The sequence below is a fragment of the Monodelphis domestica genome, chromosome 1 (assembly GCF_027887165.1).
Source record: "Monodelphis domestica isolate mMonDom1 chromosome 1, mMonDom1.pri, whole genome shotgun sequence".
Taxonomy (NCBI): Eukaryota; Metazoa; Chordata; class Mammalia; order Didelphimorphia; family Didelphidae; genus Monodelphis; species Monodelphis domestica.
Window position 1 is genome coordinate 637,699,606 of NC_077227.1, and position 23,029 is coordinate 637,722,634.

Below are 23,029 nucleotides of genomic sequence, written 5' to 3' on the forward strand. Positions count from 1 at the left end.
TGTAATGTAGTGAAATTTAGTCATAACAACCAAAAGACATGAGTAAATTTATAAATCTTTGGAGGAGTGAAAAAAAACTTACTAATCAAAATTTTGCTTATTTGGGGACGTTTTTAGTGTTTTTGTACGTAGGCATCTTTATTTGGAAAGGGAAAGAGGGAAAACTAGTAGGTATATAATACACTTTTACACTAATAAAATGGTTTAACATGTAAACCACTTTAAAATATCTACCTTACTGAAAAATAAACATTCTTAGCTTTCTACACATGTTTCAGAATTCATTTTTTAAACAGAAATAATCTTTTAAATGGTTTCTGTTATTATTAGTCCTGATTTTTTTTCTCAGCTCTCTTATTTGAAACAATGTATCTGAAATTTTCCTTCAAGGCTTAACTATATTTATATCTAGAACTCATTTTAAATCTGTATTTATACCTTCCAAAATAGAGCATTTATCATCTGAAAAACTACAAATTTTTATTTTAGATATATATTATATCTTTACATGTAGGCTTTAAAGTTTTTTTGTGAAATTTGAAAAATGCCCAGTCCAAGTAAGTGATCTGGTTTTAGGGTAATAGCCTTTGAATAATGGGAAGCAGTGGCATTACTTTGAATAAAACTGCAGGGAAACAGATGTCATTCATGTAATAGTCAAACATCCCACTCACTGCTTCTCAATCAGCATTTTCTGTTAAAACTTGTATATAAATGTTCTTTTGGTTGTTTCACATATACAAACTCAGTGATAAAAAAAAAAAATTGAATGATGCTCATTTTGAGACTTGTACATGTGAAAATGATGTAGGATTTTAAGTCAGAAGTTCTGGTTTTGAATCCCACCTCAGCTGCTTACTACCTTTGTAGTCTTGAAAGTCATTTAATCTCATTGGTCCTTAATTCCTTCATCTGTAAAATGAGGAGGTTAAAGTAGATGACCTCTGAGGTTCCTTATGGTTCTAAATCTATGATCCTAAGATCTAATTCCACTTGTTACTGAATGAAAAGGGGTTTTGGTGTTAGAATCAGTGACTTAAAAGAAAACAGCTGCATTTGACCTTTAAACTACAGTTACAATAATTGATTTTTTTAATATACTTGAGTGCCTGTAATATGTCAGAAAAAAACTGTGTATTATTGATGCAGCTAGGTGCCACAATGGATAGTGTGCTGGATGACTCCAGAGTTCTTCCTGATTTCAAATCTCACTTCAAAACACTTGCTAACTGTATGACCTTGAGCAAATCACTTCTCCATTTGCCTTAATTTCCTCATCTGTAAAATGAACTGGAGAAGGAAGTGACAAACCACTTCAGTATCTGTTAAGAAAACCCCAAATGGGGTCACAGAGTTAAACATGACTGAAAAACTACTGTTCAACAAATTATTGATGTCCTTCTTTCCTCCTTGTGCTAAGTGCAGATATATAGAATAATCAAGACAAAAACCTGCATCTACAGAGCTTATGTTCAGAAAGGAAGTGATAGCACACATAAGGCTTAGCTATAAGTTAAATGGAAAGAATGTTATATACTTTTTTGTGATTATTATGCTTAACATGTATGTATCATCTTAACTTTGTGAAAGAATATTAGTATTGGAAAAGTGATTAAAGAAATCTAATTAATAGCTTCCTTGACTATCAAGCAAGCAAGTTTTTTTTTAAACCTCCTTTATACTAATATGCATGCTAGTTATAGTGAGGATTAAATTAAAACTTTGTTATTAATTTCTTTTGTAAAATTTGGGCACCTGAAAATTGGCCCCCCCTTATCAATTACTTAGGCAAACTACTTATAAACTCTTTTGGGATTCAGTTTTCTTCCTATATAAAGTGAAGAGCTATTGAACTAGATGATTCCACAGATATTATTGTCTGATAAAGGGACAGTTACAAAGAAACTTTAGAAGATTGGTATGAACTGATGCAGAGTAAAGTAAGTAAAACCAGAGCAATTTATAATAACAATATTAAGATGAAGAACCTTGAAACACTTAAGAACTCTAATAATATAATTACTAACCATAGTTCCTGGGAAGTGATGATAAAACATCCTATTTACCTCCTGATGGAAATGATAGACATACTGCAGGATGAGGTATATATGTATATATGGACATAAATAGTGTAGGAATTTGTTTAACTAAATTATGCATATGTTTCAGGGGTTTTGTTTTTGTTTTTCCCCCTAAGGAGGAATGGATGGGAGAGAGAAAATAATGTGCTCTTTAATTTAAAAAAGAAAAAAATAGAAAACCTATTGTCCTTTACTGCATTTCCATAATAGTCCTCTAGACTAAATGTCCTATTTCTTTTAGCCAGTCCTCATATGTCATCCTGAGTCCCTGTACCCATTCCAGATGCTTTCCAATTTATTTACACTAAGGGATTCATTTCAGCTACCTTTTAAAAAATGAAGCTGAAGCTTCAAAATGGTAACGACTTGATCACATAGCTACTTGGTAGCAGAGGCAGTGCTAACAAGGCTTCTTACTCCTGGTGTAGGGTCCCTAACCTAGTTGCACTAGGTATTAGTGACATATCTCACATTTATATAATGCTCACTAGTTTTCAAAACAATTTTCTTACAACCAACTGGTGAGGTAGGGAATATAAATGAGATACTGGGATTTGGTGCTTAATGGGACTTTTGGAGTCATCTAGCCCTTTATTTTTGTAGATGAGAAAACTGAGGCCCAGAAAGGAAAATGTGACCAAGGTCACATTTGTCAATTAGGAGAGTCATTATCTATCCTAGGGTTATAAATTTATTTAGAGATGTTTTTTGAAGCTTATTCTGTTGCCAAATCAGATGTTCTTTTCCTATACCAAACCACTTTATAATAGTAGCACCTACTTCACAGGATTGTTGTGAGGTACAAATGAGATAAAATATGTACATCACTTTGCAAACAGTAAAATGTTTTATAAACTGAGATTATTTCTGAGACTTGCTGAATTTAAGTTACTTAACCAAGGTCACAAGGCTAGTGATAATTATTTGCCCCTCATTTCTAAGTGTGCTGATAACATAATAGGACAGTGTCTTGATTTGTGTGAATTGGATTTAAAGCAGAGTTGCACAAAGTCTTCAGCCTCACTCTGGATTCCAGAGTCATCCAAGTCCATTGGCAAGACAAAGTCAGGACAATTTTCAATAGCACATTGGCATCTTCAATGTCTCACCAAGCTCTAAGCCTTCAACAGTGCCTACTTCAGCTGCCTTCATGGCCACTGGAACGAATTGTTCTTATCCATCCATTTTGCTGGGAGAAGTCATCACATGCTTGGGAAAAACAGCCCCCTAACTCAGTGATGGGTTCGAGGCCTGTCAGTTACTCTCCACCTGATTTAGCCTGTCTGCCAAAACAGTTTTACTGGGATGTGTGCTGCAGCTTCTTGGAGCTGTAAATGAGAGTTGGTGATTTATAGCCCTGAAAAGGACTCAGTAAGCTCTCACACCAGACGTGCTAGTCCTTCCTAAACACCCTATATACCCCAATGATAATCATAGCTCATATTTATATAGACTTTAAATATTACAAATACTTACCTCATATGGCAACATTTTATAGACAGTTAATTATTACCCCATAATTATAATGAGGAATATGACTTAGAGAAATTATGTTGTCATGTCCAGAGTTACATATATAAACAGGACTAGAAATTTGGGTCTTGTGTCTTTATAAAAACTAAGCATTTGAGAAACTTTTCAGCTCCATTTGATAAGATTTATTAATGTTATGTCAAATTGCTAATGACAACTTAATTGTTTTACCAGTTCATTTGTAGAGGTTTTTGTATACAAAGAAACCAAGCCCCACGTTTTGAATTTAGTTTTGATAGACTAAAACTTGACATAGAAATCTTTTTTTTTTTTTTAAACTCTTATCTTCCTCTTGGAGCCAATAACATGGCTCCAAGGTGGAAGATTGGCAAGGGCTAGGCAATGGCGGTTAAGTGATTTGCCCAGGGTCACACAGCTGGGAAGTGTCTGGGATCAGATTTGAACCTAGAACCTCTCATTTCTAGACCTGGCTCTCAATCTACTGAGCCACCCACCTGCCCCCTTGACATAGAAATCTTTACTCTTAAAGGTTTTGTAATAAAATGGGTACTGAATGCTATTGAATTTTTGATCTTCATAGTATAGCTAACCTGTACTTGACTTTATTTGATTTAAATAGTTGTGAAAATCATTTTTATAAGGAATTTCTGTTATCTCTAGAAATTGGTGCTGTAGTATAGTTGTAGAGAAAAATCTTTTCCATTCTGAGGCTGAAGTGAATACAGAGCAATGAGTTTATGATTAAAGTATCTTAGTTGTTTAAAACAGAGTAAAAACTTGGTGATTTTCAAGGGACTAACTAAACTTACTGAAAGGGAACACCTTTTGGGAGATAACTAGGGAAAGCTACATAAATTAGGCTTTAAAAAAGAAGAGTGCTATATAGGAAAATTCAAATTTTTCTTTGACACTTCAGCTCTTTCCCCAAGATCCTGCACACCTAATTTGAGAATTCACCATATCTGATCATCCTTAGACATATGTAATGTTCTCTTCATGCCATACTTTGTCAGTCATGTTCAACTCTTACTGACTTGAAGTTTTTTTGGCAAAGATACTAGAGTGATTTATCATCTCCTTCAGTTCATTTTATAGATGATGAAACTGAGGAAAAACTGGGTGAAGAAAGGGTCACATAGCTTGCATTTGAACTCAGGAAGGGGAGTCTTCCTGCCTCCAGGTCTGGCATTCTATTATCTGTACCACCTAGCTCCCCCAGTACATAAGTACTTAATACCTTTTCAATATTAATATGTGATCAGTGTCATAAGACTTTTTTCTATGATTAAAAGCCTTTCTCATACATTAAAAAAAAGAAAAAAAAACACCTTTTCTTATCAGAATGTGACCAAGGTGTATTTGAGGTGGATAGGGGTGTGTGTAGAGATAGCTAGATGTCTCCATGAATAGAGCACTGGGCTTGGAGTCAGGAAAACTGGAATTCAAATTCAGCCTCATGGTACTTGATGTGTGACCCTGGGCAAGTCACTTAACCTCTGTTGCCTTAATCCACTGGAGAAAGAAATGGCAGACCATTCCACTATGTTTGCCAAGAAAACTCCATAGACAGTATTGAAATGCTATTGGTACACAGGTTCACGAAGAGTTGGACATGACTGATCGACTAAACAACAACTGTACATATGTGTGTGTGTGTGTGTGTGTGTGTGTGTGTGTGTGTATATATATACAAGCCAATATACAAGCAGCAGGGTAGCCATTCCACCTTCAAATTAGTGAGCCTAGGCTCACTTATTAACTTAAGACATACATGTACTTTGCCATCATGTCAATAATAATGGGTTGATGGAGGCTGGTCCTCATAAATAAAATGTAAGATTTGAGACTTAAAACACTTTTATTTGCCATAACCACTAGGCTTAATTATCTTAGTTAAAGCAAATTGTAAAAGCATGATCTCTAACAAAACAAATTTTCTAATTTTTCCCTTGTCAGTCTTAAACTGACTACTAGAGTGACATATGTTAATTTTTTTCTTTTGTCTGTTATTTTCATTCTGAAAATGAATCTCAGGAGAGTAGAAATTACATGAGCAATTTCAGTTATAGTAGGATACCAATGTTAGTGTCCTTCATTAACTTTTGAAGTTCTCATTCAGTCATTCATTTAGAAAGGTGTTGGAATTGGAATATTAAATTTATCTTTGCAGGTATTCTTTGATTCTCAGAGAGAAAGACAACATGGACAAACACATTGCAAGAGATTTGATGGGGATCATAAGATAGGAACTTAGAAGGAACTTTAAAAATTACCTAGTTCACTTTCTACTAAAGGCATCTCCTTTCAGAATTTCTGTGGTAGCCCTTTTATGCCAAGGGAAGAAGCACTTGATATTTTTTTAAACTCCCACTTGCTATCCATGTATTTCCCACATGTAAGATGGTATATATTCCTCAGCTATAGGTCAAATGCCAAATATTTAAAGGTTTTGTAAATTTATGATTTCATAATTGATTTTCACACAAATGTTGAAGTTTTTGTTTTTTTAATTAACCATTGGTAATTGTCATTTACAGATTGTACAGAGAGTACTATAGTTTACCTTCTATTCAAGTATATACCTTTAGTAACCATAGGGTCTTGTTGAAATAGTTTTCAAAACCATATTTAAAAGTTTTTTTAAATCACTTTTTTTCAGTCAACGAGCATTTATTAAGTGCTAATTACATACCAGATCTAAATGCTAAATGCAAGGAATACAGAAAAGCAAAACTAGTTCCTGGTCTCATTGAACTTTAATTCTAATGGGAGAGGCAACACTTCCATAGTTTTTATCTAGTTACAATATTATAAAACAGTATTAACCGTGTGAACATTAACTGGAAAAAAAGGGAATTTTACTGTAAAAGTGGCTTTGAGACTGGATGCTTTAATTTTTATCATCAATTACTGTTCTAAATTAAGAGGTTGACTAATGCAATTCACATGTGGTTTAAATAAACAGTTTTGCTACAGTATGACTTTATGTTCATGTTAGAGTAGCTACCCTGTTCAAGTCAGTGTTGGGATAAAATGAGTCACTCGTAAGTCATTGAACAATTAGTGATTACTTAGCCCCAACATAACATTTGTAGATATAGACCTACTTTGTCTCCATATGGAAATGTATCTGTTAATAGGGTTGGTTGTACTGACTTACATAGTTTTTAGAAACCTACCAAGTCATAGGGGCCCAAACCCCATGTGAGTGGTGCTTTTTATACCCCTGTGTGAACAGGAAGTTGGGGCAAAGGGGGCACAACTTGAGCATTGTTTATCCTCTACCCCCATATACTTTGGCCTCTGACTATCCAAGTATTTTCTTTAAAGGAAAACTTTAGTCTAGCAAGTATAATGTTGATTACATTATGAGCAACTAGTGTTTCTTGAGCAGGTTAAGCATGGGTGTATGGTGTATGTATATGTCTAAAATAACTAAATTGGTGGTCTGAATATCTGTATGCTAGATTCAAGAAAAATGTGAAATGTTCCTACTATTTCACTGGTTTCCAATGAAAGCACAAGTTCTTTCTGTTCTATTAAAAATAACTATTTCATCCTCCAGATAAGAAGGTAGTTTTTTTCTAGTAATCTCTTTTATGAAAACTATATCCTTGCTCCTTGGTAGATGAAAACAGTGCTGCCATTTATAAAGCATCTTCCTCATGGATAAGGGTTGTGTAATGAAATTACAGCTTTAGTTTTGACAGGAGAGGACAGATGAATGGAACTCAAGGTCTTGACTCAACCACAGCTGAAATGAACAATCTGAACATGTATATTTTAGTGGGTTTGGGATTATATGAGTTGAGAATCAGTTATTCGTTTTTCCTTTCTCTCATATCTTACTTTATAAAACATGAAAACGTTTCATCAAATATGTGACAACCAGTGATACAAAAGGAACCCTTTGAGCAACCAGACTAGTTTTGGGTTCCATCATTTACATCATACATTTTCATTAGACCACAGGGCTTTATATAGTTACCAATCAACAAAGCTATATTAAGTGCTTACTCTGTGTCAGTTATAGTGCTAGGTGCTTTAGATAGAAACAGAAGTGAAACAGTGCCTCCCCTCAAGAAGCTTACAATACAAAGAAGAAACATGAACATAAATATATTTTTAAAAAGATAAGCTAACCATGGAGTGGAAAGCACTAGTAGAAAGAGTGTTTGGGGAAAGGCTTCATGTAGAAGGTCTCGTAGTCTGAATCTTAAAGGAAACCGGGAGTCCCAGGTTTAGAGATAAGGAGAAAGGTCATTATTGGCATTGAGGAATTGAGTCTTGAGGATAGGAACAGAATTGTAGGTGGAAAGAACAAGACCAACCTGGCTGGCCTATGGGATCCATGGAGAAAGAGGAATGTGTAACAAAGCTAAAGGGACCAGGTTGTGAAAATCTTTAAATGCCATACAGAGGAGTTGTGGATTGTGTGTAGAGGGAGAGGGATAGGAGAGAATGTTGTGATCAGACCTTCACTTTAGGAAAATCAATGTGTGAAGGATCTATTACAATGGAAAGAAACTCAAGGCAGAGAAACCTGTTAAGAGGCCATTGCAGTAGTCCAGACAAGAAGTGATGAGAGCCACAACTCAGGTGATGGTTCTGTGAGTAGAGAGAAGGGACAATTGCAAGAGAGGTTAATGGTGATGGAAACAAAAAGATTTGGCCATTGATTGGATGTTTAGGATGAATAATAAGGCTGTCTCAGTATCATCCTCAACTCTGAGTGACAAGAAGGATGGTAGTGCCCTTAACAGAAACACAAGAGGTGTTGTTCAGCCTTGGGGGTGGGGGAGGATAATGAATCCTGTTCTGAATATGTTGAGTTTTGAGATGCCTAGAGATCATCAAACTCAAAATGTCCGTTAGCCAGTTTATAATGTAGAACTGGAGCTCAAGAGCGCAAGCTGAGCTGGATACGTAGATCTAGGAGTCATTTCCATAGAGATGATAGTTAAATCCATAGGAACTGATGATATCAACAAGTAGGAAATTTTTGAAAGAAAAGCAAAAAGAGCTCAAGAAGGAATTTTAGAATACATCCAGTGTAGAAAACAAAGGTCTTATACTTTCTGATCATACCAGTTATGTCAACAGATTGATATCTAATTGTATATAGACATGCAAGTATAACGAAATTCATTTTTATGCTCCTAATGAAAAAATTCTCCTTTTCTTTTAGGAAATAATGCAAAAGGTGTCTCAAGGCTCCTGACCAGTGGACAAGTATTTGAGACAAAAAACCAAGCTCATGTTTTCTCCTGATCAAGAAAATCATCCATCTAAATCACCAGTAAAATATGGTGAACTCATTGTCTTAGGGTAAGGCTTCATAATCACAGAATAACCATCTCACATGAGTAGGAACTGGGTTACACTATAAATTGGTATTCATGGGTCAGGCTACTACAAAAATGAAAACACTTATTTGTATATCATTTTATTCTAAGACTCTCAAAAGACTAAACAGACGTATATTGTCAGTAAAAACAGCATGTTTGTCAAATGGGGAAACTAAGGTAGTTACCCAAAGGCACATGACAATTCATTAAAAACCTTCCCCTGGTGCTTTCTTTCTCATCCCTCACACCATGTTTGCCACACTGAACTTGGCAAAAGATCACTATCTTTTACCAGTGGCATTTTATCTATGTATTTCATAGATATAACTCTGGATTTCAAAGCAGGAAGAAATTTATTTGTTCCTTCTTGCTGTAACCAGTTGTCCAAATGAACCAGTATCCAGTATTAGTTACTGGTAACTAAGTCCACTCACACAAGAAACTACTTCACATGTTCAAAATCTATATAGTAGTAGCAAGATTGGTACAGATGTTACAGTGTAACAAGGGAATCACTTTAAAAGACTGATATATCTTAATTTAAGGTCGCCAAGGAATCAGATATGTAATTCCTAAATGAAAAACTCAAGTCAGCCGTCAGCCTTTTTTGGAGTTTAATTACAATAGGAGTAAGAAAGGAATTAGAGATAGAGAGAGAGAAAAAGGGAGAGAAGGGAATAGGGCTTAAATACCCCTTCTGTTTAGGCTAGGCCAAAAGGCCCAAGCCCTTAGATAGCTGGGGCAAAGAAAAGAGATCAGTCCCTATTACTCACGTGTCCAAAATGGAGAAACAGTCTCAGAGGCCCCCACCTTCAGCTTCCTTCAGAGCAAGCCTTCTCAGAGCCCAGCAACCACACCGACCAAAACTCCTCCACCTCCTCCAGTCTCCAGACCCTCCTATCTTTCAGGAAACCATCCAAGTTCCTCCCCTCAGTCCTCACATCTACCAATCCCTCTTCATCAATTTCCCTGTGCCAATGGAGGCTCTAGCTTAACCCAGGACCGCCCAGAGGTTTCTGGCTTTTGCACATGTCTGTTGAAGGTCATATTTTCAAATGATTAAATCTTTACTCCTTTGCTACAGCCCTTTCTAAATCCTGTTAACTTGAGTATGGTAGAGATTGGAATAATTAAATTTTGATCTAGGCTGCAGCCCTTACTCAATCCTATTAGGACTGAACAGGGTGGAGATTTATTCCAAGTATCTCCATTGTATCAATTCTAAAATCAATCAAGACTCAAAGAAATTCCTGTTCTATGCTTAAGCATAGGTCAAAGTCCTTTCCATTGTTCAGCAAAGGGTTTCTGTCCTAAAGTAATCTTAAGAAGGGAAGAGAAGGAACCTCCCATGCCAATGGGGTTCCCATTCCAATAGACTATCAGTAAGAAATTTTCCAAGTATGAAATATCCCAATGGTGAAATTTCCAACATTTATAAGTCTAAGGAAATTTGAGGTTTACAACAGGTATGAAAATGTTCTGTGCCACAGAGAAGAGAGTATTAGTAATTAAGAAAGCAGCGTGGTAAGATGAAAACATTACTTAAATTTGGAAATCAAGAGGTATATTCTATTCTAACTCTGTCACTTGTGCCACTTTGGACAAGTCATTTAACCTCTAGGCCAGGGATTCCTGGAGTCTACAAAATTTTTACTAATCTTTTGACAGCTGCATTTCGTTATGATTGCTTTCCTTGGTAGTCCTATGTGTTTTATTTTATGCATTTAAAATCATTCTAAGAAGGGATCCATAGACTTCACCAGACTTAGGAGGGCCTTTCAAAAGGCCCTTGTTTGTCTTAGGGGAAGTTAAGAATAAAAATCTCTGTTTATAGGGTTTGGTTTTCTTTAAAATGTCGGGAATTTGATAAGATGATCTGTGTCCTACCAGAAATGTTGCTTTTAGAATATCTTTTGAGGGGGCAACTGGGTGGCTCAGTGAATTGAGAGCCAGACCTAAAGACAGGAGGTGTCCAAGGTTCAAATCTGGCCTCAAATACTTCCTAGCCATATGACCCTGGGCAAGTCACTTAACCCCCATTGACTAGCCCTTAACCGCTCTTCTACCTTGAAACCAATACGTGGTATTGATTCTAAGATGGAAGGGAAGGGTTTTAAAAAATCTAACATTTGAATTTGTTGTAGTAATTCGTATACTATTTCAACATTAAACCATATAGATTTCAGATGATGCTGGGGATGACAAATAGCTCTTCACTTCTGAGAAAAACTGTGTTGTCTTTTTATTCCCTTTCCAAGAGAGTTTAAAGCCTTTTGAGGAACAGTTTGAAATTCAGTCCACATGTTTTCCCATATTACATTCTTTTCCACCTAGCATTTTGTTGTCTTTTCTTCCTTATTTCTGTTAATCCCCAACTGTAGCAGTCACTTCTACATAATGCTTCCTTTCTTTAAAATGAAAGTGATGCCTTCCCCCTAACAATCTAGAAGTAACAAAATAAAGCTGGAAAGACTTGTTAATTTTATGCCGTTGCTACTTGGGAAAATACTTTGAGCTTCAGAAGCACAATTTGAGGACAGATAAAATACAGATTTTTAGGGGGGGTTTGAATCAGAACTAAAGAGAAGAGGTTGGTAAGGGGGTGGCAGAGAAACTGCAATGGCATTATTGGCACCACATTGGTTTAAAATAGCAAATGTTATATTAGTAATGGATTAGATTCCCCAGTGTGAGAGATGCAACGATTTTCTCTAGAAGATATAATATATATATATAATGTGTATATATATTTTAAATTATCAGTTGAATATCTGAAAACCAATATTCCAAGTATTAAGAAGTATATTTTTCATGTCAACTAGTAATCTTTTCCCATCTAAATTTGGTTTAAACAAAAATTTAAGAAGCCACATTCAGACCTTTAGTTTAAGATAACCACTTCGGGATTTTTTTTTAGGCTTTGGCCTGTTCTGCAGGCTCATACTAAACATTTAGAAACAAACCAAAGGAGTGGCCCAGTGTTGAATTGATACAGCTCAGGATGGGCCAAAACCTCTAACCTGAAGGAGATCATTCTGAAACTCTTACTTGTCTGGGCCTTCGTTAATATTAGCCTGATATTTAACAACACTGTTTATGGGGATGGAGTATGGATCAGAGAAGAATGCCTGTAGAAATATCTTCTAGTTGGCATGTATCTATTGAATGTGTCCTGTTACATTTTTCTTCTGTCACAATGTGTATGTGCATTTGAAAGTTAATTTTCTTCATCTGACACATCTAAAAACTACTTATTTCAAAAGTTTAAGCTATTTTAAGCTTTTGCTCCACAACTAAAGCAGATTCTATTTTGAACAATACGTACTGTACTTTTAAAGGTTGTGTTAGCGCATGCAAATAGTCACCATTTTTAAAAAGTGAGTCATAAGTAGATAACAGCTATGCCATTAATCAACCCTTGATTATCTTTGATAGTGAAAGGGAAAGATGTGCCATTAATTCAGAACAATAGATAATCCAAAAGCCATCTCTGTAACTCTAAAGACAAACCCTGTTAACAGATTCTTCCCTCCTCTCCCCTCTCTCCCCCCCCCCTCACCAATCCCCCTGCTATCAATAGCTAGTTTGGATCACCTTTAAATGGGAGAAGATTGTTTTTAAAAAAAGGAAATATTTGAAGGTTTATAATCATATGTAGTTACTTAACTTTTTTTCTCTATCAGATATAATGGGTCACTCCCAAATGGTGATAGAGGAAGGAGAAAAAGTAGGTTTGCTTTGTTTAAAAGACCTAAGGCAAATGGGGTGAAGCCCAGCACTGTGCATATTGCCTGCACTCCTCAAGCAGCAAAGGTAAGTAATTAGACTTTTCTATCAAGGGGAGAAGTGAACTTTGAGTGGGGAAATCAAGTGTGTTTGAGTTGATTATCCTATTCTAATTCCTCCTTATGGTGTAGAGACCTCCCGTTTCTCAATAGCTATACCAGCAAAGACATAGAAGATTGGTAAGCCTTAGTGAGCCCTACCAAACTTTGAATGCTTCAGTTAAGGTTGATGGGGGTAGGGCAGAGTACTCTATTTCTCTCTTTCTCTCTCTCTCTCTCTCTCTCTCTCTCTCTCTCTCTCTCTCTCTCTCTCTCTCTCTCTCTCTCACTCACTCTCTCTTTCTCCTCCCCCTCACTCTCCCCCTTACTCTTCCCCCATCCATGTATTTACACATGCACATAACCAACCCCCAGCATCTAACAAAGTCTAAGGCATGGATGGAAATGTTACTGTCTAACAGATTGAATCACAGATTCTTTATGAGTTGATTGTATTCCATAACATTATTTTCACATTTATGCTTCCTTTCTCAGAGCTTAGAGAGTATATGTCTCCTGCTATAAAATAGGTTGAAGGAGTATTTATATGAGAACTAAGTCTTTCACATAAAGTTTTGAGGAATGACTTAGATGTGTGATATCTCTGCCTTCAAAAAAACTTATGGCCCAAGGTCATAACTAACACATGATTCATGCCAAAAATAAAATTTAAAAAAACTGTAATCATGATATCATTTAAAAAAATATTCCACCCCCAGATTGAGCCCTCCCTTGAGGAGAAGAAATAGTTAAAAGGGGGAAGAATTATTTAGGTTCTCAATTCTCCTGTGACTTTCCTCCCACCAATACTCAGAAAAAAAGACATTTCAGTTAAAGGATATACAACTCTAATTTTTCTTATTTTGCTAATATACCCATTTTTGCACAATCTGAAGTCTTTAAGAAATGTATATATTTTAACTTTGGAAAAGAAAAAGAATCAGAGATTTTATTTTAACTATAGTACATGTAACTTTAGATTATCATTTCCAGTGTGCAGTCCAGATATTTGTGTTGATTCTATACCACAGGCATTGCCTTTAATCCAGTTGGTTCCCAAGGCAAGAATCTTTGCATCTTCTCTAAACTGAGAATTTTCCTGCCCAAGAAGCAATTCTATCATTGTCTTACCATCAGGATCCAACTGTTATGGTGGAGGTTCTGGAATATAACTAGCTCTTTAGCTGCCTCCAGTATCATCCTATCTTTGCAGTAGGAAAGGAATGATTAGAGCATTTGATGTGATATATTAGTGAAAAGTTGAAATTTGGGGAGCTTCTAGATTTTGAGAAGGGTAAATTGACATGGGGTGTGTGTGTGTGTGTGTGTGTGTGTGTGTGTGTGTGTGTGTGTGTGTGCATGAGAATTCTTACCTTTGTTAATGGTAAATTTTAGACTGAATATATTATTTAATATATTAATATATTAATATACCAGGGATTTAGATTCTAAATCCCAATGAAATACTCAGAATAGAATTTTATGATGGTTTATTTACAATAGAAGGAAGAAATTAAGAATGAGGGAGAAAGAGGGAAAAGGGTAGATCTACTCCCGCCTGGCTTGAAGCAGGAGGAGTTCAGAGGCCTCAGCCAAGAGGCCTTCCCAGAAGATCAGACCTTTAGACTTGGAAATTTCACTCTAGGAATGGCCTTTCCATTAAACAAACTATTACCATGTTTCTCTTCTATGATGAACAACTCTGAAATTCCTGTCTGGCCATAACCTGTCCTTCCATCTCTCCCTCTTCTTCCCTCCTTCTATACCTAGTTTTCATCTAATGAAATCCAAGCCCTTCTTCCCTCAATAGTTTCCAAAACTTTACCCTTCCTCTGGCTTAATTTTTTTTTACTTCTCAATCTCGACCTTATTAGTTAGTAATTCAACTATGCAGTGCCCTTTATGCTTCTGTTTATTTTCTTCCGGTCCTATTACCAAACATGCTTTTTTTTTTCCCTTTCAAAACACCAACCCTGAAGAATTATCAGTACCATCCTTCCTATTCACATGCTGCTGAATCATGCTAGAAAAAAATTGTATGTCTGCTGGCTAGCTCTAACTACTAATATGTGTTATCTATTCTCAACTGTCCTCAATCCTACAAAACAATCTTTTTTATTCCTTTCTAATTTACTGTTTATCAAACTCAACCAAAGCATCTTTTCTAATCCTTTTCATCCTCATCTCCTACATCCCTCATCAGAAGGCGTAGAGACTATCTACCATGAGTTTCCTCTTTCTCTCTTATCTATATCACCAAACCCTTTAACATTCCTAATCTCTTCTCCTTTGGCATTCAATGATAAAGTGGCCCTTCTCATTACTTCTTCTTGTGTCCTTGACCCTCTCCTCTCATGTTTTCTCTGACAGTCTGTCTCTACACTCATCACATATATTTCCCCAATTTTCCACCTTTTTTTGCTGGCTCCTTTGCTTAAAAATACAGCCAAATCTTTTCCCTTCTTTAAAAGAAAAAAACAAACAAAAAACATCCTTACTTACTATCAGAGCTATATTGTTTACCTCAACTTCCTTTCCTCTCCTCTCACTCTTTTCCAATTCTCTTACAGTCTGGCTTCTGTCTTGTAATTCAATTGAAATTTGTTTCTCTAAGACTATCAGTTCTCTATCAAAGCTATTTTTACTTAGCTTTCATTCTTCATTTGATCTCACTTCAGCTTCTGAAGCTGTTGACACCCCATTTCTACTACCACCACCACTTTTCTGTATACTTTTTCTTCCTTGGGTTTTTCTGACATGGATCTTTCCTGGTTCTCCTTCCTTTCTGATCTTCCTCTCAATCTTCTTTGATGGTTCATCATCTAAGGTATATTCCTTAATGCTCTGCCCATGGGTAATCCCCAAGCCTCTGCCTTATTCCCTCTTTTTCTCTTTCAGCACCTTCTCTTGCTTTTATCATGAGCCTGTGGGTTTAATCATCATCTGTACATGTGACTCTCAGTAATCCCTATACAAGTCTTCCTTCTGAGTTCTAATCCCATGTCCCAGCTACCAGTTGAACATTTCCAACTAGATGTGCTATAGGCATCCCAAACTCGATTTTCCAAAATAGAACTCATTATTTCTCTATGCACCTTTACTCAAACTATCCTTTTTTCTTAACCTCCCTATTTCTGTTAAGATCACTACCCTTCTTTAAGTCACCGAATTTTGCTATTTCAATCTGTAATATCCTTTCCCTAATTTATCCTCTACCCCCAAATAACCAATCGTTCACTTTCCTCAGCTCATTAGTTGTATAATTCTACCTCCATCACATTTTTACATTTCTTTTCTCTACTCACACAACCAACATGTCATTTTTGCACTCTTTACCTCCTCCTAATTAGAGTCCTAGCCTTAAAGATGCCTTCATGTTGTTGTCCCCCTCCCCTCCCTGGCACATAGCTTCTTGGGCTACAAATACTTTTCAGATTCAGAAAGTTCCTATAGATGGGTTTATTACTCAAGTGAGATTTGGGACTAACAACTGAAACTTTGGATTTCAGCCCAATAAAACCTTGCCAAAGACCTAATTTGACCAAATTTTCATCAGTTAGCTGAAAAATATTTGAAATTTTTGTTTTAATAAATTAAGCTTAACTTTAAAATGTAGTCCACACTTAAAAAGTCTGTCCTTATGTTTTATCACTTTCAGATAATCTATCATATTGAGACCAAATAAAAATGCAATTTTGAAGTTTTAATCAGGAAATATATTTGTTCATTAGTTTCTTTGCTGTGGAAAAGTTAGAAGTATAGTCACATCAGCATTATGTTCATTTCCTTTTGTGATTCTTAATTATTATATGTACCTTTTTATAACTGTCTTTATATGATCTTTTGGTTTATATTTCTTAATTTGTAATATTGTATTGACAAGTAGACCCAAAGATTTATTGTGTGTTTTTAAATTTTCCTAAGAATTATTAGTCAAACATTTGCTACTTTTGTTATGTTCTTTTTAAATCTGTTATTGCAAATCACATTGAATTACTAACATCTAACCCATCTCATTTTATGTTTAAAAAAATTATTGTGTATTTATAAAAGCCATTCTTAGTTATGCTATTTACCTTTTCTTTCATAGGCAATAAGCAATAAGGACCAACATAGTATATCATATACCTTGTCTCGAGCTCAGACAGTGGTGGTTGAATATACTCATGACAGCAACACTGATATGTTCCAGGTAACCACAAATCTTCATTTTTTTTTCTTTAGGAAAATGCTTTGCTCTTAGTTATTCTTCTGATAAACTTTTAAAAATCCTAACTAAAATTTTTAAAATATTTTTTAAAGTCTATACTCATTTATACAATCTATTCTTCATACATCCTCCCAAATAAGGCCATTTCATAATATATACATTTATAGATTATTTGTGTTGATTGTAATTCATCTGTGGTTAGTATTTACCTGTTACGGACTGATGGTAGCTCAGCAGTCTGCTTTCCAGAGGAGGGCTAAGGCTCATTTTCTACCCAGGGGATTCTCTAGAGGTGACTGATTATAAGCTAAGTTGACCCTAGTTAGCCCTATCTTCTTCACTATCAGGGAGGTGCTACTGCTTATATAAGTTCTTGATGATGTCTCATTAAAGGAAGTTCTAAACTCAAATAGAAAAAAAATAAAATAAAACTTGTTATGTACTGAAAATTCTTTGGGAGGGTTTTCAAAATATATTTTTAAGGGGCAGCTAGGTAGTAAAATGGAGGGAGTACCACCCAGGCCCTCAGTTGGGAAGACTTGGTACTTCTTAGCTGTGTGACCTGGGCAAGTCACTTAACTTTTACCATTTTCTGCCTTGGAACTGATAGTATCAATTCTAAGAAAGTAAGGGTCTTTAAGAATCACTTTTAATGGAATATGGAGACTCCAAGTATTCTCTTTGTAGGTAATTAGCAACTTCAATAAAGATTTGGATTAGAGATCTTGTTAGAGCCCATAAAACAATTATACTGTACAATTTGCAATTAGTGTCCTTTTCAAATTCAGTTTTTCAATAGATTAGAATGTTCTTTTTAACAAAAACATTTTATTGTGACTTTGCTGGTAGAAAAGCCAGACATTTTCACATTGCATCAAAGTAGTATTCAAAAAACATTATATTCTATTCTGTAAAAGCACAAACTCCTCTGGCATGTTAGTTTGTGATTTGGGGAATTGAATTTCTCTTAAAATTTCCTGGGACCTAGTTGTCTGTTTGGATCATTAAGTTTTCTAGTCATCTAATGAAGCTTCCAACTGTGATTGCCGTACCTGGCAATAGAAATCTATATTATGTTCTCGTTGTTGCCTCCCCAAAAGCAATCATTTAGGCCATGTATCTTCCACTGTTTCCTTTCACAGTCAACAAATTTCAGGTATAGTTAGGAGGAGTACTGGTGACATGTTTTTAGAATTGACACACACCTGCTTTTTCATATGTAACTTCATTCATCCTTATTGATACATGTTTTCCAACTTCAGTCTGTGATGAAAGGGTGGTTCTTCTTGCTGAGGTTAGCACCTCTCTATTCACCCTTTATCTATTCCTCTATATCTTCTCCAGAAAAATGCTGCCACAATCATTCTCTTTGTGGGCTGCTTCCCTATCTGCCTTTTCTTTATATGTTTCTCACCGTGCCTATCTCTATCTCATTCACTCATTCTCTACCCTTCCCCCCCCATTCAGTTTCTCTCTTTTTTTTACAAATACCAAACTTTGCCCTATCCTCCTTTTTAAAGATAAACCTTTTTTTAATATAATTTTACTTTTTAAAATATTTTTCTAATTACATGACTCATGTTTTCTTCCTCCCCTCTTCCCAAACACCTTTCAATAGTCTCCAAGTACATCACTGCATAACAGACCAGTATTAGAGCCATGTTGGCAAAGACATGGCATGCATGCCCTACTGGTATGGAGAGGGGCTGCTTCATTCCTGCCCCTTTTCCCAGCAGACCACTGTGAGCACTTTCTTCCTCTGCTGTCTGGGGCAATGGGGAGGGGGTGGCTTCACAGGGGTCCTGAAGGTGCAGTTTGGGATCTCTTCAGTTCACCAAAACTGGTAGAGAGGTTGCTGTTCATAATTTAGCAATGCTCCTAAGTCACTTAGAAGTTTGTTCAGTTATATTCAGTATATTTTAAGAAGGCAAGAGAATGTGTTTAAGAATGCATATTAAACAAGTTTTGAGGTTTAAAGAGACTAACCTTTAGCTCCACAGAAGGATTCCAAAATTTATAGTCACAAGTTTATCCTTAAACCCATGCTCCAGATTATTCAGTTAAAAAAACATTCTTCCAAAATGGTTGGTTTCTAAGGATATACTTTCACATCTGAAGGTGCTAACTTTGAGCCTTAGAAATTTAAGAAGGTTGTTGCTCTAACCCTTTTGTTTTCTGTTATGTTAAATAAGTTTTCTTTGGTATAATCTATTATTCCTTCCCCAGATTGGACGATCTACTGAAAGCCCCATTGATTTTGTGGTAACTGATACAGTTCCTGGAAGTCAAAGCAATTCTGATACACAGTCAGTGCAAAGTACTATCTCAAGATTTGCATGTAGAATCATATGTGAACGGAATCCCCCCTTCACAGCCAGGATATATGCTGCAGGATTTGACTCTTCAAAAAACATCTTCCTTGGGGTAAAAAAATCTTTTTCCTGAGTCAGATTTTTGATCAGCTTATAATTCAGAATTATAGCTAAATGGATGTTCTTTCATTGTTACTTTTCTCCTAGGAAAAGGCTGCCAAGTGGAAGACCACAGATGGGCAGATGGATGGCTTGACCACAAATGGAGTTCTTGTTATGCATCCACGCAATGGTTTTACTGAAGATTCTAAGCCAGGTGTGTGGAGAGAGATATCAGTATGTGGAAATGTATTCAGCCTGCGTGAAACCAGATCAGCTCAGCAAAGAGGAAAGATGGTAAGTTTGGAGAGAGAACTTTTTTATTCAACTTTTCATTCAAAAAGGCACCAACTATCAATAGTGATTTGAAATGAATGGATTATGATACTTTCCAAAGAACCACTTCTTCACACCCCCTAACACAAGATTACTAAATAATGTCATATATATGTAAACTAAATATGATGCTAGATTATATTTCACTATTTTACATTCTTGTAATTTCCTTCTTGTGTCTCATACTTAATATGTCATTCTAAAATCCAAAGTTTCCTAAATTGAAAGCTCCAAAGGATGAAATTTGTGTCTTTTGATTCTATATTAACTAGTTGCATTTGGTCTGAGATTTCCCATCTTTTGCCTAAAGTTTTTTATTTGGTTAAAATGTCATTTCTAGTTCAGTTATCTACCATTACCTTGCAATTCAAAAAAAGTATGTGTCATTATCTCAAGTTATAGCATCTTCATTTCTAAACATCCCTTTCTTTATAACTGTGTCCCAGGGGTTTTGATGAGTTTCTAAACAGAAATAATATGGGGTATTTAATGTTCTTTGTAAGCAACATCCAAACTTAAAGTGGTCGTGTGTAACCAAATTAACACTGATTCTTTTTCCCCTCCCCACTCAGGTGGAAATCGAAACCAACCAGTTACAGGACGGCTCCCTCATTGACCTGTGTGGTGCCACTTTGCTTTGGCGGACAGCAGAAGGCCTTTCACACACTCCAACAGTAAAGCACCTGGAAGCTTTAAGACAGGAAATCAATGCAGCAAGGCCACAGTGCCCTGTTGGGTTCAACACACTTGCTTTTCCTAGTATGAAAAGGAAAGATGTGGTCGATGAAAAACAGCCCTGGGTGTATCTGAACTGTGGACATGTTCATGGGTATCACAACTGGGGAAACAAAGAAGAGAGAGATGGGAAGGACCGTGAATGTCCCATGTGTAGATCGGTTGGCCCCTACGTCCCCCTCTGGCTTGGCTGTGAAGCTGGATTTTATGTGGATGCAGGTCCTCCAACTCACGCGTTCAGCCCTTGTGGGCATGTGTGTTCAGAGAAAACAACTGCCTATTGGTCCCAGATCCCACTTCCTCATGGCACTCACACTTTCCATGCGGCCTGCCCCTTTTGTGCACACCAGCTGGCCGGTGAGCAGGGCTACATCAGACTCATATTCCAAGGACCTCTAGACTAATAAACACAGGCATTAGGGTGGCACTAAATTTATAAGCTAAGCAATGCAGGTTTTTCCCACCAATTGTCTACAAATTTCTCTGCTTTGATCATTTACATTAAGATGAAGACTTTTTTTTTTTTAATTTTTGTATTTGTAACAAAAATTCCTGAGCAAAGTCTGTAAAAGTCAAGCAAAGGAATCTGGTGCAATTCCAGACTTCCACATTCTGTGTCTGAGTATATATTTTGAAGAAAGAATTACAGTCTAATTCAATGCCTTCATTTCTGTGTTGTTTGAATCACTCATCCTCGGTGTCTGAGATGTTTTGTATAACTGAGGTACTGTTGATTCAAACTATGTTAGTTTACAGTTTGGATGCAAACATTGTAAAATACAACAACATGTACAATAACTTTCCTTTTCTATTTATCTTCGTTATAGAAAATATCTGAGAGTGTATTTGCTAGAGTAGCACAGTAGGAGCAATGTAACATCCCTGGCATGGATGCTTTGAGTTGCTAGCCAAGGGCAGGGATTTGCAAGGTTAGGAAGAATATTATGAAAGAATCTTTTCTTTCTTTTTTTTTAAATCAAAAATAATGTTAAATTTGGTAGATTTAGAAGAATGCTTTGTAAAAAATTCAAGCAAATTACATTGTGTAAGATTTGTTTGTTTTTAACCACATTAAAGGTAATCAGGAAGAATTTTCTTAAAATGTTTCTTTAGTGTGTAGTACTATAATAAAAGAACTTATCACTAAGAAACATTTTATATGTTCCCTTGAATATGCAACTTAATCTAGATTATATATTTTTCTCCCACGATAACTAATCTGTTTTTAGTATTAGCAGCATTCGGCAGGTTTATTTATTTTTTTAGGCACAAACTGTGGTTCATCCGTTCACTGGAAAAATCATTTATAATTAGAGACTGCATAAATTAACAAGAAAGACGAGTGACTTGACTTAGGAAAGAGATTCTTAAATTAGATGTTCTTCATTTGGCCTTATCTACAGATTTGGGTATATAAAGATACAGACATAAAAGTACAGTGAACTGAGTGGCAAAACATGTTTGCCTTTCAATGCAAAAGACCAGTACATACTTATGGATTTAGTTTCTCAGAATAGTTGATTTACGTTAGAAATTTCAGTGAAAATGCGTTCAATTCCAAATATCCCCACAAAGCACTTGGCTACTTCAACAGGTGATAGTGAGCTTTAGTGACAGCAGCACTGACGGAGACTGTACACAAAGTCTGTTAATGAGACAAAACACCCTTTAAAACTTTGCTTTTGGAAGCATGAAAAATACCCACCTTTTTTCATGCACTTCCTGGCAGTAATAGGTATACTACATCAAAAGGGGGGCTTGTGACACATTTGTAAATCAGTGTACCTTGGGATAAGGTTGAGGTTTTTCCATTTATGATGTTTTTATTTTCCTTTTTTTTTTAAGGAAAAGTATATAATAAAAATTGACAATAGCAAATTCCTGAACTTTATAGCATAGCTTTGATTTTCTTGGTAAAACAAAATAAAACAAAACAAAAGAATCTTCTGTTTAGAAGCCATGGACTGTTTTACTTCAACTGTCCGATTTTCCTTGGGTTTTTTGTTTGTTTGTTTTTTAACAAAAAACAATTGTTTGGATTCACTCAGGAAATGCATGTCAGGAAACCTGTATTATATGTGTAAGCAACTGCTGTTAAACCCTTTTCATAGAAATATAATTGATTTTGAAATTTTCTAGATTGTTCACATGTATTGTGACTGATGCAACAAAATATCAACTCCCATATTGTGTTTGTTTTAATCATTTCTGTTTGGGTATACCATAGCTAATTTTTTTTTTTTGCAATTTAATTTATTCATGCTGTAAGTAAATACTTTTCAAAATAGAATTGTGAAACTTTCTTCTTTCGGTTTACAATTGTTTTTTTATAGAAAAAGACAGGAATGGAGATTGGAGAGTGGGAAACTAGGCTATCCCAGACTGAAAGAATTTATTTCAAGTAGGTGAGAGGTTTACATTTACTGTATCAGTTCTCTTTCTTTCAAAAGCATTTATTTACTTAGGATCATTCAATCAATAAGCATTTGTTATTTAAACAGGTACTATATTATGATCTAGAGATTTAAAGAGTCCCTGCCCTCAAAGAGCTTTCATACAAAAAAATATGTACAAAGCAAGCCATAGATAG

The 23,029-nt window shown here is 35.7% G+C and overlaps 1 protein-coding gene across 2 annotated transcripts in view; it reads left to right on the forward strand.

The window, feature by feature from the left end:
- The window catches only part of PELI1 (pellino E3 ubiquitin protein ligase 1), a 60,382-nt gene extending 37,653 nt beyond the window's left edge, over positions 1–22,729 (forward strand). For both annotated transcript variants that reach the window (XM_056813928.1, XM_007476751.3), the window contains 6 exons: positions 8,764–8,903; positions 12,607–12,736; positions 16,838–16,939; positions 19,184–19,381; positions 19,477–19,665; positions 20,277–22,729. In XM_056813928.1, coding sequence (XP_056669906.1) covers positions 8,833–8,903; positions 12,607–12,736; positions 16,838–16,939; positions 19,184–19,381; positions 19,477–19,665; positions 20,277–20,843 — 1,257 coding nt within the window. In that variant the 5' untranslated portion in view covers positions 8,764–8,832 and the 3' untranslated portion in view covers positions 20,844–22,729. The remainder of the gene's footprint in view (positions 1–8,763; positions 8,904–12,606; positions 12,737–16,837; positions 16,940–19,183; positions 19,382–19,476; positions 19,666–20,276) is intronic.
- The last annotated feature ends 300 nt before the right edge of the window (positions 22,730–23,029 follow it).